The sequence below is a fragment of the Canis lupus genome, chromosome 1, assembly GCF_011100685.1.
Source record: "Canis lupus familiaris isolate Mischka breed German Shepherd chromosome 1, alternate assembly UU_Cfam_GSD_1.0, whole genome shotgun sequence".
NCBI lineage: Eukaryota > Metazoa > Chordata > Mammalia > Carnivora > Canidae > Canis > Canis lupus.
This window is the reverse complement of record NC_049222.1, coordinates 57,247,647-57,274,668: the sequence shown is the minus strand read 5'-3', so window position 1 is coordinate 57,274,668 and position 27,022 is coordinate 57,247,647. Positions and strand designations below refer to the sequence as shown.

The window sequence follows — 27,022 nt, the reverse complement described above, 5'->3', positions numbered from 1 at the left end:
TGCATTTTGTGCAGAGGCATTAGATGTCCTTTGGCCACTGTCAAGGCAGCACAGGTGTGGGAGTGGCCAAGCTCTTTGGAGAGGCTGTCTGTGGGTGGCTTGGAGCCTGGTCACCTGCACAGGTGAGTGGGTGTTGGTACACAGGCCTAGTCACTTAGGTCAACAGGGAGAGGCTGAGAAGGCAGTTTGTGCTGTCTGTTTGACGGTGAACCCATGCTGCCTCCATGCAGTTTCCCTCCACTGCTGATGCTTTCATAGGTCAGTGGAGCTGTGAGGTCACCTGTGGCCCCTGGTCTGGGTGCACTGTGCAGAGGTGCTACATGAGGAGTCAGAAATGTGAAGTCCCACTGTGTCAGTGCCACTAATGAGTTTCATTACTTACTGACACCTCCAATTTTTTCACTTGTAAAATGGAAGAAACATAACAAACAACTTTAAAGGGTATCGTAAGTATTAAATGATGTAATGTATTTATTGATATACCCAAATCTGCATGTTAATATGTATGAAGATGATTTTTATACTGTAAATTGGTGTGCAAATGCTATTATTTGCAAATCGTGGTGCTGAATGTGACAGGAGTTACAGAAGAGATTAAGATAATCCTTGGTGCATAAAAGTTTATGTTGAAGGAGTAATACAAAATTTAATCAGAGTTTGATGGATGGAGTCTTTTTCTTATTTTTAAAAATATTCATGTCTTTAATTCTCATGAAAGTGTATTTCACTCAAAGTAGCACTTTTTTCTTTTAAAAAGATTTTTTATTTAAGTGTAATTAACATATAGTGTTATATTAGTTTTAGGTGTACGATATAGTTATTCAGCACTTTCATACATTACCTGGCACTTATCAGGTTATGTGTGCCCTTGACCTATTCATCTGTATGCTATCCCCACGTCCCCTTTCCCCACCCTCTCTTACCTCCTCCCCTACTTCCTCTACCCCTCCCCTACCTCCCCACTACAAACACCATTCTCTTCTCTATATTTAAGAGTCTGTTTTTTTTTTTTTTTTTGGTCTCTTTTTTTTTCTTTGTTTGTTTCTTAAATTCCATGAGTGAAATCATGTGGTATTTGTCTTTCTCTGACTGACTTATTTCAATTAGCATAACACAGTCTAATGTCTACGGAAATGTCAAAATCTTGTTCTTTCTGATGGCCGAGTAATATTCCATTTACATATATACCACATCTTCTTTATCCATTCAATGGGTGACTTCTTAAATTTTTTGAAACGATTATAATTTTCATGTATTCTTTCATGTTTCTTTTTTGAAAAAGATTTTTATTTATTTATTCATGAGGGACACAGAAAGAGAGAGGCAGAGACATAGGCAGAGGGAGAAGCAGGCTCCATGCAGGGAGCCCGATGTGGGACTTGATCCTGGAACTCCAGGATCATGCCCTGAACCAAAGGCAGATGCTTAATCACTGACCACCCAGGCGTCCCTTCTTCTATGTTTCTTATGATATTTTATGTTTCGGAGAAGCACTTGGAGGAGCCACACAGTAATTTCATTGCATCCTCTTGGGACACTCCCCTCATCACCAACTACATGCTGGCCTCTGTGCTAACCCTTGGTTCCTTTAAAATGGTAAAACCTACAAAGCAAATCATGGTAGCCTTAAAATACTTAGCTATTTTTTCTATGAGATTCTCTGCTGTGTCTTGGCAGTTGCAAGAATAATAACTAAAACCAAGTTTATGAATGGAGAAGATTGTGCATTAAAATATTCAAAATGTTTTTTATTTTTTTTCTCCAAATTCTTACAGAATTTTCAAGTCTTTAAAGATCGCCTCTTATTTGTTATCACAGAGCCTCTATTTTATGGGAGATCATGGAGCATAAGTCCTGTGACTATTTTGAGAGCCTTATTGCTCACATTTCCCTACCTGCCGGTATCTTGGCCTTAGAGATTCTAAAATCAGGGTTTCTGGTCAGAAACCTTCAATCAGAATGCTTGCTGACCTCCTTTGGGTTATCTTCCAGTAGAACAGCTCATCTCCTTTGTTTTGTTCAACTGTGACTGCTGCACCGTGTGGGGAAGTGGTGGTGGCTGACTGGGCAGTGAGCAGGTGCTGCATGCTGCAGGGTCGACACCCCGTCGGGTGGCCTGGAGGCTTTGCACAGAGCACCACCCACTCAGTGGAGAAGCCCCCAGCGGTCTTCCCCTGTCTGCTGGTGTCGTCTGAGCTGGAGGACGGTGGCCCAGGGCCCTGACTGCAGCCCTGCGGTCTGCCCCCAGAGGGGTCACCTGGGCGAGGGTGTGGGGAGGTGAAGGAAGTGGTAAAGGGCACACAGAGGACTGTTGGGGCACTCTGCCGACACCAGAGGGTGAGAAGGGCTGGCAGGTGGAGAGCTTGAGACAGGAGAGATCACTGAGGGGAAGGAAAGCTGTTCTATTCTCAGAGCCAAGAGCAAGCCAGCATGACGGGTCAGAGGGAAGTCTGTGTCTGCGTTGAGACTTGCTGGCCTTGAGCACCCAAGGGACGCTGCTGTTCAGGAGTCAGGGGGTGTGGGCAGTCTGTGGCCTCCTCACCACGGTCAGGGGTTCTGGATTGTTTTGTAGATTGGCATGATCTTTCATGTGGGTATTGAGGGCCCAGGCCTCTCAAAGACAGAACTAGGATGGATTGGGTACGAGGGGCTCAGGAAAGGAAGGGATTGGCATTCGTGTAGGCTTTGGTCCCTGGAAACTAGAATGTGGTCATGCCCCGAAGAGAGATGTGGAGATAGAAGGGCTTCCAAGCGGGAAGGAAGGAGTGGAGTTACCTGGTCGCCTGCCTCCCGAGCAGAGTCCCTGTGTGTGGAGCTGGGGCCATGGCCCACTCTCCTCCCTACCTGGGCTCTCCGGGTCCCAACCACTGTGCCCACTGCTGCAGATGGAAATGTGTATTGTTCAGCTGCCCTGAGTAGCTCTCCAGTTATGAACCGGGCTTTAGGAGCCCTTCTGTATGGTCTGCTGCCCAGCACACCAGGCTCTCCTGGATGCTTGTGAGGTTGTGCAAACTGTGGGACAGAAGTCTGAGGCTGTTGTTCACTCACTTATGCTCTTGTAAGATGTGGTCATAGAGTCGGTGATTATATTTCCTGAGGTCACAGGCTTTCACCATGTACGGTGTTCTGAAACGGTTGAACAAACCCAAGGCAGTAGGCGATGTAGACTAATATTGCAGTCTGCCCCCAACTTGCTTGGAAAACTTGGGAAATGATATTGTGTCTCAGTCATCGATAATAACAGTCCATTTCGGTAGTAACCTTCTGTTCACTCCTCAGAGCTAGTGCTGGGCTCGCGCATTGTGGGCAGCCTCCGCGAGGTTCTGGTTTGGTCTGTTTTCCAGCAGCGGGAGCCGACTCCGCACGTCTGAGCAAGGTGTGCTGATCGGAAGACAGGGACGTGAATCCAGGTCTGTTTAAATCTGAAAGCCCATGGGAGGGGTGAGCAGTTGTGTGCATGGAACCTTCTAGAATTTCAGTAACATCTTCTCCTTTGTCCTGGGAGTGGGGACGGGGCAGGTGAGTGAGTGGGTGTGACGCACTATGTGTGATGTACTCTACGGCATGTCCCCTGCAGTCGTCGTCTATGCCTCTGCACTCTCAGGCTGGAGATGGGAGAACCACGAGGGATTTTCTGCTCTGCCCAGGGCTGTGTTGGTGACGTGATCATAGAACAGCGCCTGGTAGAGTCAAAGGAGCCTGCGTCCCATGTGCCGCTCGCTTGCAGCGCACAGTACTGCGCTTTCCCTGTGGATGGGAATGTACTTTGCCTGTGGAACACCAAGGACCCTTCTTACCAGGTACTTCAAAGTTCCATGTGCTTTTTGTTAAGTCAAATGACACAAAAAGCCTTGTAGTCACTAGCCCATCTCTCTGGTGCTATTTGGATGATGCTGCCCTCTGCGGATTCAGCGGCCCACTCTGGGAGAAACACGTTTGAGTTGTAGAAAATAGACTGCCTGCCATCCCTTTATTAAATAATTTCTTCTTCAGTAAGGATATACGCAAGAAAAGGTTTATGTTAACATAAGACAAGTCAAAGTTTTGTAGATTTTATTTTATTTTTTTTAAAAGATTTTATTTATTTATTCATGAGACACACAGAGAGAGGCAGAGGCACAGGCAGAGGGAGAAGCAGGCTCCTCCCTGGGAGCCTGATGTGGGACTCGATCTCGGGACTCCAGGATCACACCCTGGGCCAAAAGGAGGCACTCAACCACTGAGCCACCCAGAAGTTCTGAATTTTTGTAGATTTTAAATGTAACACATTTAAGGAAGTTTGGTATATTTAATGCAGAATCTTTTATATCATGCTGACAGTTTTAAAGACCTCACTCGTTTGCATTCAAAACTTATTTCATGACTAGTATAAATTATCTGAATGCTCTTGGAAACAGGTTTCATTGTACAAAATGAAAAAGTAAACTCTCAGCCTTTTTGGTGTGGGGGATCATTTTTATCTTCATTCTGGGCTACAGGAATTTAGGGCCAGTGATGACAGCCCATGGAGCCAATGCTCTGTTTGCCTGAGAGCTTCCTGTCATTTCTATGTTACTGACACTTCACTCATCATTAAAGAGAAATCTATAGTTAGGTTTTTTCCCTATTGAGGTACAAGAGGCTTTATTATGTTCCTTCAACATGACTTACACTGGTGAGTTGGCCCCTGCATTCCCCGGGAGTGTGAGATACTTAGAAAAATGTGTTCCATTAGATACTGAGTGCCATTGTTTGACGCTAACAAAGTGAGCCCAGCTGGGTACCCGTCATCCAGGTTCAGCCTCAACTCCTCCCTCAACTCCTAGCGCCACGTGTCAGTTTGGCTTGTGTTTGAACTTTGTATGAGTGAGGTCATGCATGATGCCGGTTGCTCTGATTCACCCTTACACTTGTGGGGTTCATCCCCATGGTTCCTTTCGATCACTGCATGCATAGTATCCCCCTGCCTGGATGGACCACATTAGCCCTTTCCATTCTTGGTGACATTTGTTTTGTTTCCATATTTTGACTACTACATGCATTCTTTTGTATGTTTTCTGAAATACAGGTGTGTACAATTGCTGAATCCTAGGGAATGGGTAATTACAGTTTGGTAGATAAGGCCAAGAAGATTTTCAGGGTGGTTGTACTGATCTGTACTCCTTCACAGGCCATGTAAGAGTTCCACTGATCCACATCCTCATCTGTACTTGGTCCTTTTAGTCTGAGGCCTCCTGGTGTGTGTAGGCATGCTAGTTTAATGGGCAGTTCTCTGCTGATTAATGAGGTTTAACCCTGTTTGCAAATTTATTGGCCATTTGGACATTGGCTTTCATGATAGGTGTTCAGTCTTATGCTTTTTTTTTTTTTTCTGTCATGTTATCTGTCTCTTTCCTATCGACGTGAAGGAGTTCTTCATGTATTCTAAACAAGAGCTTTACATTAGTTTGCATTTCCTAGAGTTTGATGCCAATGAAATCAGACAGTACTTACTCTTTGTGTCTGGCTTCTTTCACTCAGAATAATTAGTTTGGAAGTTATCTGCATTGTTGCAGGTATCAATGGTTCATTCTTTTTCAACATTGAGTACTTTCCCATTGTATGAACATACTATAATTTGTGTATCCATTCTTCAGTTGGTGAACATTCAGGTTATTTTCACTTTCGACTATTGTAGATAAAACACTATGAATATTTGCATATCTGTTTTATAAATTAGGTCGCATTGCTTGATAGTATTCTTTACATCTTCTCTCATGCCTCTTGCTCTGTCAGTGACCGAGATACAAATACCCGGGACTCTACATGGGAATTGGCCTGTTTCTCTTCCATGTATTTTGAAACCTCATTATTCAGCACATAGATGTTTGGTATCTTTATGTTCCCGGGTGAATTGGCTCTATTAATGTAATGAAGTAACATTCCTTTATCCCTGGTCATATTTCTTGATCTGAAACTTTGGCTACATGTTTCTTTTTAGAGGATATGTTTTATCCTTTTTAGTTTTTAATTTTAAGACTTTATTTAAAAGCAGTTTTAGGTTCACTGCAAAATTGAGGGGATAGTATAGAGATTTCCTATATACCCCTATGCTCCCCTCAACAGAAAGCCTCCCCCACTATCAACCTGTGCACTAGAGTCCTGCATTTGCTGCACCTGATGAACCTGCATCGATGCATCATCATCACCCAGAGTTCATGGTTTATCTCAGGGTCACTCCTGGGATTGTGCTTTCTATGGGTTTGGACAAATGTACAATGACATGTATCTACTGTTATATCACTCAGAGCATTTTCACTGCCCTAAAATCCCATGCTCTGCCCCTTCATCCCTTATTTCCCCGGCCCCAACCCCAACCCCAGCAACCTGTCTCCACGTCTGCCTTTCCCAGAGTGTCATGTGGGTTGGATCACACAGTGTGTGGATTCAGACTCGCTTCTTTCACTTAGTGATGTGCATAGAAAGTTCCTCCCTGTCTTTTCATGGCTGGATGGGTCATTTCTTTTTAGTGCCAAACACTATTCCATTGTCTGGATGTAGCAAGTTTACCTGTTTATTGACTAAATGACATCTTGGTTGCTTCCAAGTTTTGGCAGTTATGAATCAAACTGCTGTAAATATCCATGTACAAGTTTTTGAGTGGACATAAAATTTCAGTTCCTTTGGGCAAATACCAAGAAGCATGATTGCTGGATCATATTGGTAAGAAAATATTTATTTTTGTAAGAAACTGGCAAACTATCTTTCAAAGCAGCTGTACCAATTTGTATTCCCACCAGCCATGAATGAGAGTTCCTGCTATTCCACATCCATATTGGCATTTGGAGTTGTCAATGTTCTGGATTTTGTCATTCCACTATGTGTGTAGGTGTCATTGTCTTCATTTGCATTTCCCTGACTACAGCTGATGTGGAGTTTGCTTACTTGTCACCTGTGTATCTTCTTTGGTGAGGTGCCTGTGATGGTCTTTGGCTCATTTTTTAGGCTGGTTATATTTTTATTGATGCCTTTGAAAAATTCTTTGTATATTTTGGGTAAAGTCCTTTGTCAGATGCGTCTTATGCAAATATTTTCTCCCACTCTGTGGTTTGTCTTCTCATTCTCTTGATGGTGTCTTTGATGGAACAGAAAATTTTAATTTTAATGATGTCTAGCCCATCAGTTCTTTCTTTCATGGATCATGCCTTTGGTCCTTATCTGAAAGGTCATCACCACCCTTAAGTCATCTAGGTTTGGGATCCCTGGGTGGCGCAGCGGTTAAGTGCCTGCCTTTGGCCCAGGGCGCGATCCTGGAGACCCAGGATCGAATCCCACGTCGGGCTCCCAGTGCATGGAGCCTGCTTCTCCCTCTGCCTGTGTCTCTGCCTCTCTCTTTCTCTCTGTGACTATCATAAATAATAATAAAAAAAATTAAAAAAAAAAGTCATCTAGGTTTTCTCTTGTGTAATTTTAAGGAATTTTTAGTTTTCTCTACTGTATCACCCTTGTTCCTTAGTCAAAGTTTAGTTGACTATGTCTTTGTCTTTTTGTTCTCTCCCATTGATCTGTTTGTCCTTTCTTTTGCCAATACTACAGTCTTGATTAGTGTAGCTTCATCGTAAGACTTGAAGTCAGACCTTGTCCATCCTTCAACTTGGTTGTTGTTCCTCAGGATTGTGTGGCCATCCTGGGTCTTTTACTTCTGTATAGACTTTAAACTCAGTTTGTTGGTTTTGATTGGGATTGGGTTAAATCTATAGATCAAATTGGAGAGAACTGACATCTTCACAATATTGAGTCTTTCTATCCATGAATATGGGATATCTCTCCATTCATTTAGTTTTTTTATTTGTTTCAACAGTTCTGGTTTTCCTCATGGAGATTATATATATATATATATATATATATATATATATTTTTTTTTTTTTTTTTAAGAGAGAGCAAGCGCTTGCTAGTGGTGGGGCAGGAGAGGGAGAGAGAATCTTTTTTTTTAATATTTTATTTACGTATTTATGAGAGACACAGAGAGAGAGAGAGAGAGAGAGAGAGAGAGGCAGAGACACAGGCAGAGAAAGAGGCAGGCTGTTTGCAGGGAGCCTGATGTGGGGCTTGATCTCCAGACTCAGGATCTGTGATCACACCCTGAGCCAAAGGCAGGTGCTCAGCCACTGAGCCACCCAGGTGCCCTGGGAGAGAGAGAATCTTGGTTTCACACCCAGCACGGAGCTCAGTCTCACAACCCTGAGATTATGACCTGGAGCTGAAATCAAGTTGGATGCTTGACAAACTGAGTAGCCCAGGTGCCCCAGAGATCTTATACAATTTTATTAGATTTGTACCTAAGCATTTCATTTGTTTGAGTGCTAATGTAAATGGTATTGTGTTTTTAATTTCAAATTCCATGTATTTATTGCTAGTATATGGGAAAACAGTGGAATTTGTATATTAACTTTATATCCTGCAACTTTGCCATAATTGCTTAGTTTCAGGATTTTTTTTGCCAATTCTTTTGAGTTTTCTACATAGATGTTCATGTTATTTGTAAACAAAGACAGTTTTATTTATTTTTTTCTCAGTTACTATACCTTCTTCTTCCTTTTATCGTGTTATTTTATTAGCTGAGACTCCCAGTATAATGTTGAGAAGGAGTTGTGAGAGGGGACATCCTTGACTTGTTTCTAATCTTGGTGGGAAAGCTTGCAGTTTCTCACCATTTAATACATTAGCTTTTGGGGATGCCTGGGTGGCTCAGCGGTTAAGTGTCTGCCTTTGGCTCAGGGCATGATCCCAGGATCTGGAATCAAGTCCCACATAGGGCTTCCTGTGGGGAGCCTGCTTCTCCCTCTGTGTATGTCTCCTCGTTCTCTGTCTCTGTCTCTCATGAATAAATAAATAAATCTTTAAAAAAATACATTATCAGGCAGCCCCAGTGGTGCAGTGGTTTAGTGCCACCTGAGGCCTGGGGCATGATCCTGAAGACCTGGGATCAAGTCCCACGTCAGGCTCCCTGCATGGAGCCCACTTCTCCCTCTGCCTGTGTCTCTGCCTCTCTCTCTCTCTCTCTGTGTCTCTATGAATAAATAAATAAAAAAAATCTTAAAAAAATACATTAGCTTTTGGTATTTTATAGATACTCTTTATCCAGTTGAAGACGTTCTCATTCCTAGTGTACTGATAGTTTTCATCATTAATTGCTGTTGGACTTTGTCAAATGATTTTTTTCTACATTTTAAATAATGAACTATACTTTGAAGCAGCTACTATTTCTGTTTATTTATTAGTAAGAGCATGAGCACATGAGAGTGGGGAGGGGCAGAGGGAGAGAGGGAGTACACCCAATATGGAGCCTGACATGGGGATCAATCTCACAACCTTGAGATCATGACCTGAGCCAAAATCAAGAGTTGGATGTTTCGCTGACTGAGCCACCCAGGCACCCCAAGATTTTTTGATATTTTAATGTGATTTTTCTCCTTTAGCCTGTTGGTATGATAGATTAATTGATTTTCAAATGTTCAACCAGCCTTGCATACTTGGAATAAATCTCCAAATTTAACTTGGTCGTGGTGTATAACTTTTTATACATTGTTTGGGTTGATTTGCTAATATTTTGAATATTTTGTTGAATTTTGCTTCTGTGTTCATGAGAGATATTGATTTTTAATTTTCTTTTCTTGCTATGTCTTTGTCTGGTTTTGGTATTAGAGGAATCCTGGCCTTAGAGAATGAGTAAGGAAATATTTACTCTGCTTCTTCTGAAAATAATGTTCCCCCCATTTCCTTTATTCAGTTGTCTTAAAGAGATTTTAGAGAATTAGTAAAATGTCTTCCTTAAATATCAGATAGAATTCACCAGTGGATTCATCTTGGTCTGGTGCTTTCTGTTTTGGAAGGTTATTAATTATCAATTCTTTATACCTCTATTTAACGTTTTGAACATATAGAATAGAATTATAATAATGGTTTTCATGTCCTTATCTAGTAATTCTGCAATCTGGATCAGTTCTAATTTGGTTTCAAGGCCATCTGGATGATCTGTGGGTTGTTTTCCATGGTTATATATTTCTCTTGGTTTTTGACTGAATGGTCTTGACTCCTTGAATACCTGATTATTTTTGATTGACTGCTGAACATTATGTATGAATGCACAGCTAGTTTGGGGCTCTGGATGATCTTAACTTCTTGCAGAGAGAATTTATGTTTGCTTCGGATAGCACTGGCCGAGGGCACTGGCAATCCCAGTAGCCTAATCTAGTCAGGGATTATGAGAACTTGAAGGTGGGCTTGCGAACACTCTTCTGGTGTCCATCCACCTTCCCTTCTTGGGCCTGGCCCTTCAGGTCACTACTTTAAGCCCGGGCATTTGACAACATGCCGTTCCTTCACACCTGAGTAGGCGGTATGCTTTTTTTTTAAAGCAGAAATTTATTAAAATGCATTCATTGTGTTTTTTTTAATTTAATTTTTTTATTTTAAAGATTTTATTTCATGAGATACACACACACAGAGAGAGAGAGAGAGAGAGAGAGATAAAGAGAGGAAGAGAGAGGCAGAGACACAGGCAGAGGGAGAAACAGGCTTCTTGCAGGGAGCCTGATGTGGGACTTGATCCTGGGACTCCAGAATCAGGCCCTGGGCTGAAGGCAGCGCTAAACCACTGAGCCACCTGGCTGCCCATTCATTGTGTTTTTTTTTTTTTTTAAAGATTTTATTTATTTATTCATGATAGTCACACAGAGAGAGACAGAGAGGCAGAGACACAGGCAGAGGGAGAAGCAGGCTCCATGCTGGGAGCCCGATGTGGGATTCAATCCCGGGTCTCCAGGATCACGCCCCGGGCCAAAGGCAGGCGCCAAACCGTTGCGCCACCCAGGGATCCCTCATTGTGTTTTAAAGGGAAAAAAATTGCATGGAGTCCTCCACCTTAAGGCTGCCAACTCTATTCTCAGAAGTACTTTGTCAGGCCATAGGGTTCTTTGCCCTTTCCCCAATGAAATAGTTCTATTTGTGCCTGAAAATGATGCATTTACTTGCATCATTTTTGTGCTCCTCATCTCTCAGCTTTTAGCTGCCTTTACTGGAATTGTCAGAGAGCTGCTTTTGACAGCAGTCTTCATGGGTGAATGGCCTGGCATTTTAGGTCCCTGCTCTGTCTCCTTTAATCTGTTCTTAATTCTTTGTTGTTTTTATTGTTCTTTGATGTCTTTAAAGTGTATCTCTGTGTTTTGGCAAATTTTGGCAAATTTTGCCCCATGTCACTTTCATTGGGAGGTTGGTACAGATGAACTGGCCTGCCGTGACCAGAGATGGAGCTCTCCTTGTTCTAGTGTTTGAGTGATGGCGTTCGTGTCAAAGGGCCTACTGTCTGCTGACCGTCAGCTCAAAAGTACCTCACTCACTGCAGCCCAGACGACCTGTGTTCTTTCCTGATTCCATCCCATTTTCCTTACACCACTGTTCACCTAGGATTTCATCCTGGAACACTGGTAATCTTTGCTTTTGTCCCTTCCCTCATCTCTCAATGTCCATCAATCACAGGGTCTTCGGTTTGCTCCCCTCCCATCTCCATCCCTGCCACCCTTGTTCAGGTCTTTACTGTACTTGGTTTGGAATGTTTGGTCCCACTGTGTCCTCCCTGTGGTCCCTCTTCTGCACTTGCAGCAGTGTTACAAGCCTGAAAATGAGTCTGGCCATGGATTCTTCTGGTTATATATTCTCTGCTGGCTCACCAGTTTCCTGGTGCTCTAACAGGACTCCTTGCACAGCACCCAGCCCTGGTCAGTGTGCCTTATCTCCTAGCAACCCGAGCGCTCGCCTCCTCTTGAGGGTTCCTTGTCATTGCCTTATCCCTCAATGTCCATCACAGCCATGACTTCTTCTGGCAAGTAGCAGGGATGTGAGACACATTTGCTTAATTAATAGCTAATGAGGAAGTGGAAGAGCGAGGTGACCGGCATCATTGTCCTAGTGTGTGTGATCCGTGATGTGGAGTAACAGTGAGAGGGTTCACGAGACAATAACTGAGTAGTACATTAACAGGAATTTTAATAAATGAGTTATAAATGAATATATGAAATAAATACATTTGAAAAATTCAATACATTTGACTTCTTTGGTTTGCAATTATGCTGTTATGCTTTTTATTCTTTAAATGTTATCTATATGGCTCTTGGTAGTTTTCTGTTAACTCTTTCAGCCTCGGGGCAGCCCAGGTGGCTCAGCGGTTTAGCGCCGCCTTCAGCCCAGGGCCTGATCCTGGAGACCTGGGATCGAGTACCACATCGGGCTCCCTCCATGGAGCCTGCTTCTCCCTCTGCTGTGTCTCTGTCTCTCTCTCTCTGTGTGTCTCTCATGAATAAATAAATAAATAAAATCTTAAAAAAAAAACAAACAACTCTTTCAGCCTCTGACTCTACAAGGACACCATGAGCCAATTACTGCTGTGGCATTTGGAAATACAGTGAGTCCACTTCTCATCTGTTCTGCGTCTCAAGATTATGTTATAATGTGGAGTCTGGATGAATGCAGACAGAAAGTGCTTCAAGGTAAATAAACAGTTAAAGGATATTTTTAAAAATGCAGAAAGGGAAGAACTCATCCTTAAATAGACTTGGTAACATATAGGGGTTTGGGAGAATATTTCAGGCCTTTAACCCTGAAACCATATACATGTCCAAGCTGGACATTCCCTGTTGGAAGCATACGAGGCATTCAGATGTACTGACCTTTGCTGTGGGTGAAGCTGACATGAAATAGGCTCATTAGTTTTATTTTTATTTTATAAAGATTTTATTTAAGAGAGAGCGAGAGAGATATCACAAGTGGGGGAGGGGCAGAGGGAGAAACAGACTCCCCACTGAGCAGGGGGCCTGATGTGGGACCCAATCCCAGGACTCTGAGATTTTGACCTGAACCAAAAGCAGATGCTTAAATGACTGATCCCCCCCAGACACCCTGGCTCATTAATTTTAATCTTACATATTTTCTTAGTTTGAAACCTGTGATTTTTATGGAACTCTGAAAACATGAAGGCAAGTAGAAATATTCTTTCCCTACAAACAGTGAGGAGAGGCAAACATGTATCAAACAAGCAAGCAAGCAAGTGGTTATCAGTTGTGGAGAGCACAGTAGAGAAGGCAGGTGAAGTGTAGATAGAGGATGTGGGCAGGATGTACTCACATGGTGTCATTTCTGGGGAGGTGACTTTTGAGTTGAAGGTTGAGGAGGAGTGTGATGGAAGGGCAGGTGCCTGCCAGTGGCACCATGCTGGGTGGCAGAGGCATTCATGCATGCTTGGGGCTTGTGAATCAAGAACTCATCCTGTCGGCACAGCTGAGAAGGTGCCCGTGGGTTGGGAGCATGGTGACGGTACAGTTTTATCAGATGAAGGTGTTTGAGCGCTAATTAATCACACTGAGAATTTGTAGGACTGCTCCAGAAAACACGTGATGGGATCTCAAGTAGCAGCATGTGCAATAGTTTATACCGCACCTCATGTCATTTGTTGTTGAGCCTCCAGTGTCAGTGCATTACCGTAGCATGCACACACATGTGGATAGAACACACAGAAATATAGTAAACATGTATACAGCATACACGCATGTATATGCACACAGCGTATGTGTGTAGTGCACACACACGTGTATCTAGTGTACACATGTACACATATATACACACTACAGCACACGTCCATGTATGTACACACATGTACGTCTGTACAGCAAACCACATGGTCATTACCCGCTCCCTGCAGAGGTCTTTGTTAACGTTGGAAGGGGCTGCACTCCCCCAGTTTATTTTTAGGTTGCTCTTCAGAACCTGTGTGGATTTTGATCCGTGGTGTGTGCTCTGTGGCCAGTGCGTCAAGCTGGGCTGGGTCACAGGCCTGGTGCTCACATGGAGCCCAGCACGGTGTTTGGAGCTGCTCCTGTGTCCTGAAGCTCCAGCCATGGGACAAGAATAAGCTGCCCCACCCTCAGTTCAGGGACGCTCAGGCCAGCGGCTGTGCCCCTGTAGCAGGGACACGACGCAGCTCATCCACATGTGGTCTCTGTGCCTGCAGTGGGAGGGGGTGCTACATTCCAGCACCTTCCTGCCCAATGTGGCTTGTGTTTGCACTTGGACTTAGGGGGTGGTATGTGACTGTATCAGTGGTTATCCCTTGTCCCCAGTCTCCTGTGCGGGCTCCTTGTCTCTCTCTCACCTCTTCACTTGGGAATATGGGATTTTCCTCTTTCCCATCAAAAATCCCTCCTTTGATGATGACAGCAGGCACTGATGGCTGCCGCCTATCCTCTCGCCCAGTCCTCATTCCTGACTGTGATCTCACGTGTGAATTGCTCCTGGACATCTCCACGTGGATGTCGGACAGCATTGCAGGCTTCCCTGCCCTGATCACCTCTCCCCCAACCTGCCTCCCACAGCCTTCCCTGCAGCAGCTCAGGTCAGAAATGACGGTGTCATGCTTCCTCCTCCCTCTGCGTCCCTGCACCCCACACCTCCACACCAACCGACCCCACCTTCCATCTGCTTTACCTTCAAAACCTATCCGAAGTCTGGGCCCCGCACACACCTGCCTTCACTGCTGCCCTGCAGTCCAGGGCCCTGAGATCACTCACCAGGGTTATGACGCTGGCTCCTCCTCCTTCACCTGCCCCGGTGCTCTCTTCTCAACTCCATAGCTGGGGATCCCTGTAAAATTGGAGTGAGTGTGCCACACTTCTGCCGAAAGCCCTCCAGTGCCTTCCCATCCCATGCAGACTAGTATCTGACACAGGTGTGGGACCCTCAGCTGAATCTCGTCTCCAGGAACAGCCCAGGCATGGTCTGCCCCCGGGCCTTTGCATCTGCTGCTCTGTCTCAGGATCACTGTGGATTCAGCTGCACCCTTGCTGTGGGGCCTTCTGACCACTACCCCGGGTCCCAGCCCCTTTGCATGCTTTGCTTTTTCTTACAGTGTTCACTACCTTCTGGCATCATACATAATCTGTTTACTTATTTTGCTTATTGGTGTCTAAGTGCCCCACTGCCTACCTCAGGGTAAGCTTTCCATGAAGGCAAGGCTTTGTCTCTTGGCTCACTGACTTATCCCAGGTACCTCGGGAGATGCCTGGGGCAGCACAGGTGCGTGTTGAATACTCAAGAAATGAGACCGTGGGCTTGGCCCAAATAGAACTCCGTGTGATATGTGCACATTTCCCTTTCTGTAGATTCGTGGTCTCATGTTGACATGACCTTGTTGGACAGCAAACAGCCCCAGTCTCAGGGCCCAACCACAGTGGCACTGAGTCCTTGCTGTGTGGTGGTGGTGGTGGGGTGTTGGTTGGGAGGCCCTACTTGAGCCTGTGGTTTGGCTTGTGTTGTCACCTTGGTCCCACAGGCCTGCCTGGACAAATCCTCATGGGGGTAGAGAGGTCCTGAAGGCTCAGATGTGCCTTCTGTGCCTTCTGCCTGTCTCTCATGGCCCCGAGCAGCTCACGTGGCCATGCCCCAGTGGTGGTGAAGTCACAGGGAGGAGGAAGAATGGGGACCGCGGGCTGTTCTGTGAGAACCTTCATGTGTAAGCACATGCAGGTGTGATGACATGGGGTCATTTTCTGATGGATGATTCCTGTGTTCCACATATACTGGAAGAACTGTTTCCACTCAATGTTTTTAATCCTCTCAGGGAGCCAGAGTGACACCAAAGCACATTGTTATTCTGCATGTTATTTTAGAGGAGAGGGCTGCGGGGTCAGGGTCTCCCTGTGGCTTGATGCAGTGATACTAAGGTTGTTGACACCCTTTGATAACCTGACACTAACGCTGAACCCCCCTCTAGGGCTGAGTCCTCGAGGGGTCATCATGGGCACCCTTCTGGGACAGGTGCTGTGTTTGAGGTTGAGCCCGGATGACCGTACAGTTGCTGTATGTGCTGGAAATAAAATATTGATGCTGGATATTGAGGTAAGAAGGTTCGACGCCTGCCTACATGCAGTTTAGCAGGGCCCAGCGCTGCCAGGCTTACCACGGGGTCCCCATCTGCCTCTCATCAATAGGATTCTTTTTTTTTTCTTTTTAAAGATTTTATTTATTTATTCATGAGAGACACAGAGAGAGAGGCAGAAACACAGGCCGAGGGAGAAGTGGACTCCTTGCAGGGAGCATGATGCAGGACTTGATCCCAGGACCCCGGGATCACGCCCTGAGCTGAAGGCAGATGCTCAATTTCTGAGCCACCCAGGCGTCCCTCATCAACAGGATTCTTAACTGGGCAATGAAGGAAACATATCTTTGTCTTGCACTTGGAAAGCTGCAGGAATCAGAGACTGCTGTTTTACGTCAATTATGAGACCAGTCCATGACATCAGGCTATCCGGAGGCTAAACGAGCATGATCGGTCACTTATTTCTCTGATTTTCTCTTCCGTTGGTGACCAGAGATAAGCCCTCCCAGGGCAGTGCTTTCATGTATCTTTTTTTATCAAACTTGCTTTCTGTCAGCAACTGGACTTTTTTCACTTGTTTCTTAACTGAGGTTGGTTTAAGTAAACGTGTCTCCTCTTCCAGGCTCTGCGACGTCTGATTAGGGCAAGGGAGTGCATTAGGCTCACCAGGCATGAGAGCGCAGGAGCGGGGCCGGGGGTATGAGGGAGGCCTCCTGTTCCCTCAGAATTCATGTGCTGCTAAGGCTTCCTTTGGCTTCTGTTTGCCAAATGAATGAAGCTCACAACTGTTTGCCTATGAGGAATTTTCTGCTATGTCCACTTAAAAAAAATCTGGGTTAGGGAGGATATTAAGCATAAAATCTTAGTTGAGGATTAATTGACGGTGGGCTTGCTGTGTGCTAGGCACGTGGGACATAGAATGTACATTTCTGTGTTCATGCAGATTTTGGCCAAGTTGTGCAACTGAGGCTCATGCATAACAAGATGCTAACGTTGTAAGCGGAGTCTCAGGTGATGGGAAAGTTCCTAGGATTCAGGGGTTCTGTTACAACACCTACCACACGTAGCAAAGCTCAGCAGCCTCGTGTTGGGAGAAGGAGCACAGAGGAGCCAGGAGGACACCAAGCCCTGTCGATGTTGGCGGGAAGGCAAGGATGATGAACCTGAGTCTGGCCTCCAGCACGCAGACAGAAAAGCGAGGTGGCAGGGGTCTGTTCCAGGCTGTGTGCACCTAAGTCCTTGGTGGGCCTGTGAAGCACGAGACTTACCAAGGTACTAGCTCACCGGACGTGCACGGGCTGCCAACCAGCACACGAAGTGTTGTAGTTCTTTTAACAGTACATGTCATAGTGGCTGCTTTGTGGCCTTTGCTTTGAGAGACTTACATGAGTAGAGAACACTGACACTGATGTCAGACATGATCACAAATAACAAAGGGAAGCAAGGTGTTTTCCAGGATATGGCATTATTAACAGGCAGAAATGCATATTTCCTAGCATCCAGGCTGGAAAGTTTCCTTGTCCTTGGCACAGTGGGACCTCCCTTTCCGTCTCTAACTGCCTGCTGGCAAAGAAGCCTAAGACAGCAGTGTTTCAGTTGTGTTTGTCAAGGGTTTCAGGTTGCGGTATTGGAAGTCTTTGAGGGTGAAGCACTTCCTCATCAGTTGGGTCCCTGTGTGGATGCAGATATGTCTGTAATTCCCGTGTGTGTCTGAGGGGGTATTTATCTTGTCTGCTGGATGCCGTAGTGTTGAAGAGCAGTCCTGATGCCAGGCACCTGGAGTCCCACAGGGATGTCACTTGCAGGGGTGACTTGTCACCATCCCTCCACTGTGCTGTGTGATTCTGGCTCATGACAGCATCTTCTGGGGCTGCCTGGTGAGAGCGGGTTTCAGGGACTTCAGAGGAAGGAAAGCTCATCAGCAGTGAGAGCACCCCGTCCTGTGTCCTGTTTGATCTTAGGATGCCCTGGCAGCTGCCCACGGGGTGTGGATGGGAAGGTGGGAGGGCCCCTGAGCCGTGTCTGCCGCGTGGCTCTGCTCAGGATTGACCTCAGGTTGCTTCGTTTCTAAAATTGCCATGCACGTGTCCTTGAGCAGCTTATGCTCCTGCAGCTCAGCCTTCTGAATTTTAACAGGTAGTCTCGCATTGGGAAGAGGGAGTTTCTAGAGTTTATTTGAACAGAAACTGTTTTCTGTGAGATATATATCATTTCTTAAGAACAATAATTACCAGAACATTCAGTTCCTGACCTTCTTCACAAACTCTCCCAGAGCCGGTCTATACTCGCTGAGCTGGAGGGTCACCAGGGCCACGTGACTGCAGCTGAGTTCTGTCCCTGGCAAACACATATCATCATCTCTGTGTCTGAAGACAGAAGCTTCAAGGTAGGGGCGTGGGCACGGGAGTACTCGAGGTGCTGTCCAGGGGACCGTGGACACACCCGCTCAGGCCCGTCTGGTCTGAGGTCACCGTGCACATGTGATTCTTGTTTCAACCACACTTCTGTCCTGAACTTGGCCTGAGGTGTCGTCTGGGCATGTTTCAACATTCGCCGGCAGGCCTGGGTCAGCTGCGGGACCCTCCTCCCCAAATCCAGGGCCTTGGGGAGCTAGAACACTAACGTACCCCTGGTGTTTCCTGGGGTCAGAGCGGAAGAGCATTTTCCAATCAGAGGATTCAGTCAGAACCAAACTGAGCTTACAAAGACCATAATTTAAGATGCCAGCACCTTCCCATCCAGCTCCAAGTCAGCTAGTGTTAGGATTATCGTCCTATTGACCCAGGGAGGACGTGTAGAGCATGGTTGGAAGAGGAGTTGAGGGTAGTTCCCGTCCACCTGCGGAGTGGGAGAGGAGAGAGGCCAGAACACTTCCTCGGTCACCTGGAAGTGTCTGCCCCGCAGACCCGGCCTCACAGGGGCTGCTTGCCTTGCTCGGAGTGGGACTCCTGGGGTCCAGCCCAGCCCCAGCCCACCCAGCTGCTGTGCCGCATCTCTGCTCACTTGGATAGAGATGAAGGGTGCCCGTTGTCTCATGGGGTTTTTGAGAAGGGGAGCTGATGTTGGGAAGGCACTAGAGTGTGCCTGGAAACTCAGGCCCTGCAGCCCGGATGGCAGTGACTGTGGCTGGCACACCTCTTCTAGGCAGCGTCAATCGGGTGCTGGAGATGTCTGCAGCCCTGTCTCGGATCTTCCAACTCCATTACTTCTGGAAATGTTAGCCTTTTCTTTTTCACATGCTTCTGACATCTTTTATTGTGTTCCTACACTTTTGTTATTTATATGGCTATTTTATTATTTTCTCCTTTAGGAAACTGCTCACACAAATTAATTTGTAACTGAGTAGAAATATTAGTTCAAACTACATCAGTAATGGCAAAATTTGTATCTTGTAAAGAAACATGTGTCTTTCCCAAGGTTTGGGATCATCATGTGGGATCATTGATCTACAACTCACCAGTGTTAACAGGTAACTTAAAACTCGCCCGTGGAGTCCAGTTCTCTCAGTGTGTTTATATGCTGGGGTTGTCCCGTTGAAGGGGGTCTGAGGGTCCTTCAAAAGTAGCTGTGTCTCTCCCAGCCACACGTTGTAAGGATTCACTTACCAGGTACATTTCCTGAAGCTTTAAACTTAAAATTATTTTAAGTGTAAGCTCACAGTCTGAAAAGCTTCCAGGTGGGCTGGAGGAAACGTGCTGTCCACCTCTGCTGTCCACAGAGGTAGGTGCAGCGCCAGAGGATGCACTTACCTGGGAAGCTCTGTAGGCCCTGAGCCCTTGGCCACTGTGCGCTCTTCTCCAACTGTCTGTTTGGTGGTGAGTCCTTACAGCACGGTCATGTAGGTCCCCGAAGAGCCTGCTGCCCCCTCTAAACCCCCTCCAGACACCTCCTGGGCCGGTGTTCCAGGGTTCCTAGCTCACATCCTACTGTACATGTGGCTTCTTTCTTGTGATGAATCACAGGAAAATACAGCTTAACGATCGTGCAGGTGCATTGTGACCCAGTGGAGTTCCTGCGGCCCTTCCCAAGAGATTTGGCGTTCCCCCTGACGTCAGTGACCCTGTGCTGAGTGGGATATTCTAGGAACTTAAATGCAATCTCGGGGACAAGTGCATTTCTTGGAATTACGTTGGAATTATCTTCCTGAAATTAATTTGTGGACTTACTATTTGACGGTCCAGAAAACAATTACTAATTTGATTTTGATGTCATTTGTAGTTTATTTAGGATGCGTAGTGTTTTTAAATGTCCATTTATCTTAATTTTCCTTCTGAATTCCTGACAGTTTAGATTCAGAATAACTTTTATTCATTTATTTGAAAAGATTTTCTTTCTTTACTGGAGAAAGAGAGAGAGACAGAAAGAACATGGGTGAAGGGAGGGGCGGGGGAAAGGGAGAAACAGACTTCCTCACTCAGCAGGGAGTCTGATGGGGGGCTGATCCCAGGACTCTGAGATCATGACCTGAGCTGAAGGTAGACATCTAATCCACTGAGCCACCCAGGCACCCCCAAAATAGCTTTTAGGTGAAATGACATACTAGGCAACAATTTAAACAGTGGGCATCATTTAATTGCTATTTTCCTGACTAATCCCATAAATTTGTTTTCTTTGTTACAAGTCTAATGGTTATTGGGTGCTAGTGCTTTTTGTAGTGTGGGTAATGGAGCCGCTGGGCCTCAGTGGCCCTGAAGTGGTTTGCATGGACTGTGAGCTGCCCCCAGGCTGATGATGTGGGACAGCTTCGCTACCTTCCCCTGCTCACAGGTCTCAAAATGGTTATGCACTCACAGTTTCTATTTCCCCGTGAAGAAATTATTTCGGAATAGTTCAGACTTGACTAAAAAAAAGCATTATACATAAAACTCAGATGGTTTTCAGTTTACATACTACAGGTAAATATTCATGTATTCTCTCTACAGCCTTCCCTCTCCTGAGCCTCCTCATTGATGCCAAGAGCAGACAGCTAGTGACGGGATGTGCAAACGGCCAGGTGAGGGAAGCACCAACTGTAATTCCAGGTCCAGACATGATCATGACCACGCGAGCGTCCGCGGAAAGGTCTCTGCTTGCATTCTTTATGATTTGAAGAAACCGTCGGCCCCAGAGCTTGGGCCCTTCCTTTTGGGGCCTGGGCGTCGGGCTCGCACGCACCCGCCCACTGCCGGCAGAAGAGCCAGCTTTACATAATTTGAAAAATTTGAAGATACTTGATTTCTTTAAAACTTAGTTTTTTAGGGGTGCAATTCAGGTGGACTTCACAAAGCGTGGATACTGTTTTCTTTTTAAAAAGTTGCTGTTGTGATAATCTGGGCAAGATACCATATTAGGAAATAACTCAGTTCTCGCTCTTGCAAGAGTCCTTTACCTTCACACGAACGAACGCCTTGCTTCCGACACCCTGGTCACCACGGGTGTGGGGGTCCCTGCACACCAGGTGGTTCTCCAGCATGCCCACAGGGTGTCCTACGATCTTACTCAGTTCTGACACTGTCTGCTGGAGACCCGCAGGTGAGGGGCCGGGTCCCATGTGACGACACCCCCTTCACACGCTGATCACATGTAGTAGGGCCTGGGCAACCTGGCTATAGACTAGACGTGCTCACACCCCCCACTTTGGGTTCCATTGATTTGCTAGAGCGACTTGCAGACCTCAGGGAAATGCTTATTTGGCCCGTTTGCCAATTTTCTTTAAAGATTGATTTATTTGAGAATGAGAGAGAGAACATGAGTGGGAGGGGCAGAGGGAAAGAGCATCTCAAGCAGACTCTCCACTGAGCACTGAGCCCGACACAGAGTTTGATCCCATGACCCTGAGATCACTACCTGAGCGGAAACCAAGAGTCAGATGTTTAACTGACTGAGCCGCCAGGTGCCCCCAGTTTACCTGCCTAATAAAGGGTGTGATAAAGGACAGACAGCAGCCAGTTGGAGGGGCACGTATGGCGAGGTCTGGAAGGGTCACCTTTGTGGTGGGGGCTGCAGGTGTGTTCACCAACCTGGAAGCTGGGTTTTCATGGAGGCTTCATTATACAGGCCGGACTGATGAAGCCATCAGCCACTGGTCACTGAACCCTCCCCTGAGGTCAAAGGTGGGATGGAAAGTCCAACCCTCTCATCAGGGGATTGGTTCCCCTGGGAACCGGCCCCCACCTTCACGGCTTTCCCAAGGTCACCTCGTCATCACCACCGAAGATGCCTTTGTCACTCTCATCACATAAGAAGTTCCTAAGGTTTGAGGAGCTTTGTGCTGGAAACAGAGAGGGAGGGGGGCGGCCAAAAATATGTATTTCCTGTTATAAATCACAACATCACAGATGTATTTCTGGAAACTAAGAAATGTTATTTTTGTTTTTGACAAAGGTTTTGCCCAGCGACGTGCTGGATATATTCACAGCTGTGTGTTGGTGGTGCTGGGTTCAGAGAGGCTGGTGTGGACCAGTGGGAAGCAGGGTTGTGTCTGCATCTGCAGGCTGCGGTCTGAAGCTTGGAGGCTCTGGGTGTGCAGGGAAAGGTGGGGTCACCCAGACAGGCTTCAGGTGGGGAGGGCTGGTCTCCTGCTCCACACCTTTCTCACTGGGCTGCTCACTGGTGCCCTCTGATGACGCTGACCTGTTATGTCTGTTTTGCTTTTCCAGCTTTGGATCTTCAGTTTGGTTGAGGGACATCATTATCGTTGTGTGACCCGCGTGAGCCTAAAGAAGAAAAGTGAGAGTTTCTCTAGGAGGGTTGAGTCCAGGCTGTGCAGCCTGCCGGGTAATGTCACTCAGAGTCCCCCTTGGGTCTCCTGTCCCTGGGGCTCCTGCCCCCAAGGCTCCTGCCCTCAAGGCCCTGTCCCTGGGGCTCCTGCTCTCAAGGCTCCTCCCCTGCTCTCAAGGCTGCTGCCCTTGGGGCTCCTGCCCTCAAGGTCCCTGCCCTCAAGGTTCTTGCCCCTGGGGCTCCTGCCCTCAAGGCTCCTGCCTTCGAGGCTCTTGCCCTAGGGACTCCTGCCCTCGGGGCTCCTCCTCTGCCTTCGGAGCTCCTGCCCTCAAGGCTCCTGCCCCTGGGGATCCTGCTACTGCCCACCCCCACCCCCCCCACCCCCCCATCCAGGGCTTCCTCTCAGCCTGCCAGGGTCCCACGTCAGGTGAACCGAAGGGAGAGCAGGGCAGGGACAGTTGTTATTGGGACAAGTCTGGCGTCTGACCTCAGATATCCAGCAGCACCAGGCTGGTCTTGTGAGGGGACGGGGGTATGGGGGGCAGCGGAAGCTCATACTTGTGTGCATAGCATTGGGGGGGGGGGGATGCTGCGGTCTGGTGATCAGGAGAGCACCTGCCCCCCAGCCCAGGGCAGCAGCTTCCCAGCTTCTGTGGGTTGTCACGGAGCCCGGGCCCCCATCCTGCCTGAGCCAGCCCCATCTCTGTGCTGAGGCCTCTCCCTCAGCCCACCGTGTGTCCACTTGGCCACGCCTCACTTCCTCCTCACGGGTCACTCTAATATCTCCCAGAACGTCTCTAAAGGAGCGGACACTGCTGGAAACGCTGGGGATTTTACTTCTTGCCCTCTAGTGGACATGTGCTGTCCATTCAGTTTAGTGGTACAGCAAATGTGTCTTTCTGCCCTCAAGTTCCTCATCACTATTCCTCCCTTTGCTTTAGTTTGTATCTTTTTTTTTTTTTTTTTTTTTGTGGATGGCTTTCAGCTAGTTCTTTGTGGAGAAGGTCAGAAAGGACCTTATCCAAGTTATCTGTTTTCTTCCTAATGCTTTAAATCTTGGCTTTCATTATTTCTTGAGTAAGTGCCATTTATCAGAAGGTGAACCTGACCCTGCTTTAGGAACAGAGGCAAAGAGAAGTGCCTGGAACCCCACCTGTCTTCCTCACACACCGCACGAATGGGGTCTGCTGTGGATTTATAATCTTGTTCTTTGACCCGTGATCCGAGTTACTCAGCCTATGTGTTATTCCCTGCGACATCCCATGCTACCAGCTATTTGCCTTTGTCTGTGTCATCGCTGAGATGATCAATAATTCTGTTCCTAGAGGAGAGTCAGCGTCCCTGCACACATGGCCTGGAGAAGGGAGAGGAGGTCGAAGCAAGCCTCCCCGTCCTGGGGCTGGCGCCCTGTGACCTGTCAGCCATCGTCAGTGCCCCGTGTGTGTGGGGGTGAGTGTGATGACCTTGGCCGGTGCCCTGTGAGGAAGGCCTCCTAAGTTAGGTTCATTTTTTTAAGAATGATTAAAATAAAGCCAAGTATTTTTGTTTGAGAAGTAATAGCTGGTAAGTGTTGTTCAGATTGCATATTCTAAGTCTTAAAGTTGGTAAACTTGGTCAATTATTTTTAAGTATGTTTAGTAAAAGAGATGAAATTGTTTTTAATTTTGCTCACCAAAACCTAGGCAGATCCTGATTCTGCACAAGTAAAGGGAGATATAATCAAACTCATTCTATACCTCCCCCAGCTGCACTGCCTATCAGACTCTAAAGAATGTATTACGCTGGCTTTCACCACTGAGCACAGAAAGCTCCAGGGACAACGAGGCACAAGCCTCTGGTCTCCTTGGACAGAGTGGGGATTATTGGCATGGGGAGCCAGCAGTGCTGGGTCTCCTGTGCTGGAGCTCCTTGAGGGTCAGGGCCAGGGCTTCTCCCCTGGGGTGTACACGGAGTTGTTCAGCCGACTTGGGGATGGCTGTGAGAGCATGAGGGCCGAGAATGAGCCCAGGAAGTCAGGGTGGTCAGAGGCTCCAGGGGACCGAGAGGCAGGAGGGAGGGAGGGCACCAAGAGTCTTCAGAGTCCCAAGTCTGGCACAGCCTGAGGAGGCCTATTGGTCCCTTTATTAATATTTATCTAGTTTGTATGATAAAACATAGAAGAAAAAGCAGAGTTGGGTTTGCCTTTGGCTCTCTGCTACTTCTTTCCATTTCCTGTTGAGCTGGTTACCTCCTTTACAACACCACCTGGCAGGACCAGCAGGTGCAGCACTGCCCCTCTCTCAGGGACGCCCACCTCAGAGAGGCCCGTAACCTCAGAGAAAGGGAAACCTTGCAGATTGTAGTCAAGCTGGAATCAGGTTGTGGCTGGTTAGTACTTGTCTTTACCAGACAGCGGGTGTCCAGGAGACCCGGAATTCCAGCCTAGTCAAGGACAGTTCTAGATCATCAATGCCAAGAGCCGGCCACCTGCAAGAGCACATGGAGGGCCACTCAGTGGCATGCCGTGGGATGGGAGCCTGAGGAGTGAGACCAGCTCTTTGTTTTTCCTTTTCCCTTTACAATTAGGCTTTCTTCTGAGACTACCTCATGCTTGTGGATTGGAAGCTCAGCTGGCTTATTCATATTTAACTTGGCAAACTTTGAATTGGAAGCGGTTTTACATTATAGGGGTAAGATCACAGTTCAGATCATCTTTGATACAAATTTCACGTAATGTCAATTAGTCTTTTTCTCTGACATCTGGGGGGTGACACTTCAGCGTAGAAGGCTTAGTCATTGGGTGTGCTGGGTGTGCAGAGTGGTCAGGCCACAGGCAGCCTCCCCACGGGATCCCAAGGACAAGCTCTGAGTCCACTCTGACCTCCTGGCAGGTCTCCCTTCTCTTTGTCCTTGGTCCTCCCATCTTCCATATACAGGGCTCTGAGGGACACTTGTTCTCTTAGCACTGCTGCATCTGTCCCAGGCTCATACCAGGGGCTCTAAGTTCACCCCATCAGTATTTCCTGCTAGAGTCTTAATACCTGTGACTGGGGACTGGTCGGACTCCCAATTGTCTGAACTGAGCTGGGGTGCCCTCCTGCCCAGCTCTGGTTCCAGTTCTCAAGACCACCATGCACTGAGCTGCCCCTGCTGGAGATGTAGGCATGATGAAGGCCGCACGGTAGCCAAGGTCACCCATAGGTGCAAGCTCCCTTCTTTCTCTCTTAAGGCCCCTGAGCTTTAGGGACAGAGTCTGGGTCCTTAGCCTGGGCCCGCCAGGGCCTTGGTCCTCACGGGAAGTCACTGCACCTTTGCATCACTTACAGGACTTGGCCTGAACCCTCCAGACCTCTGCTGGCCTGAGTTCCTGTTCCTCCTCCTCCCGCTCATGCTTGTAGCTTCACCTGAGCTTGTCCCCCGATCTGGTTGGTGTGTGTGCTCCTGGGGATGGTGTTTTTCTCTGTGGCTACGCTGCACACTGGGTCTGTGGTCTCTGTAGGCCCCTGCTCCTCAGTGACTCCAGCAGCTCTTGCCCCGGGGTTAGGGCTCCCGTGAAGGCCTTGCTCCTTGAGACACTCCAGCCCCTAGCACAGGACCATGGGCAGTGGGCATGCGGGCACATGGTGAATGAATGTGTCAGTGAGTGGCTAGTTCCCTCTCCTTACCCTGTCAGCATTGCTTGCTTGTTTCTCTTTGCTGAAAATTAAGATTTCAGGAGCCTCAGCATTCACGTGGCGGGATCATGTGCAGTGATGAGCAAAGCCAATGATGATAAGGTCAGTCCTAAAGTGTTTACTGCCCTCAGCCTGCAGAACACACTGCCCGTACTTGTGCTTTGTACTCACGTTGTGCCACATAGGATGGCATGGTTGGCTTAGTGGGGTCTCATGGGTGGCATTTTATGAAGCACATGGTGGCCATGGGGCTACACTGTAACTCCCGGGGTCATTGGAGCAGATTAATTTGTACAGAGCTGGGCTTTGACTGGAGTTGTGAGTGTGTGATCGTTGCTGACTGTCCCCTGCAGGCCATCTGCTTACTCACATCCTTGTTTGGCCGGAAGATCGTCATGTTGGAGATCCGTGTTGCTGCTCTGGTGAGGTCTCAGCAGGGTCACGACGCAGGAAGGCATCTATCGGTGCTGCCCCGGTACGGCCTTCCTGAGTAGGATATACATGGGCAGCTTGACCAGCTGGGAGAATTTTGATTCCTTTCTAATCTTGAGAAAGAAAAATAAAATTCAGTAAACTCCCCGAACTGTACTGTTTGAAAGAAGTTATTGCTCGTGGCATTGCTTCTACCTTGTTTAACGCTAAACGATTGATAGTTTATGTTAATGCAAAACTATTTATTTTATGAAATAGCACTTTTATGAAAAATATTAAAAATTTTTTTTTAGATTAAGAATAAGCATGTGTGCAAGCACTGCATGCCCGCATCTACAGGAATCATCGCTGGTGA

At 47.1% G+C, this 27,022-nt stretch overlaps 1 protein-coding gene across 28 annotated transcripts in view; it reads left to right on the top strand.

Moving 5' to 3' along the window:
- The window catches only part of WDR27 (WD repeat domain 27), a 216,172-nt gene that overhangs the window by 66,541 nt on the left and 122,609 nt on the right, over positions 1 to 27,022 (top strand). For 19 of the 28 annotated variants that reach the window (XR_005353813.1, XR_005353812.1, XR_005353811.1 and 16 more), the window contains 12 exons: positions 3,345 to 3,410; positions 3,578 to 3,800; positions 12,362 to 12,503; positions 15,779 to 15,903; positions 18,156 to 18,269; positions 19,301 to 19,352; positions 20,806 to 20,876; positions 22,522 to 22,639; positions 23,908 to 24,031; positions 25,148 to 25,251; positions 26,270 to 26,337; positions 26,589 to 26,710. Coding sequence is in view for 23 of the 28 variants with exons in the window: in XM_038526608.1 (XP_038382536.1) it covers positions 3,345 to 3,410; positions 3,578 to 3,800; positions 12,362 to 12,503; positions 15,779 to 15,903; positions 18,156 to 18,269; positions 19,301 to 19,352; positions 20,806 to 20,876; positions 22,522 to 22,639; positions 23,908 to 24,031; positions 25,148 to 25,251; positions 26,270 to 26,337; positions 26,589 to 26,710 (1,329 nt within the window). In the remaining 5 variants the exon portion in view is untranslated. Of the gene's footprint in view, positions 1 to 3,344; positions 3,411 to 3,577; positions 3,801 to 12,361; positions 12,504 to 15,778; positions 15,904 to 18,155; positions 18,270 to 19,193; positions 19,353 to 20,805; positions 20,877 to 22,521; positions 22,640 to 23,907; positions 24,032 to 25,147; positions 25,252 to 26,269; positions 26,338 to 26,588; positions 26,711 to 27,022 lie in introns of those variants that run through there. The other 9 variants (XM_038526604.1, XM_038526603.1, XM_038526594.1 and 6 more) reach the window with 8 other exon arrangements.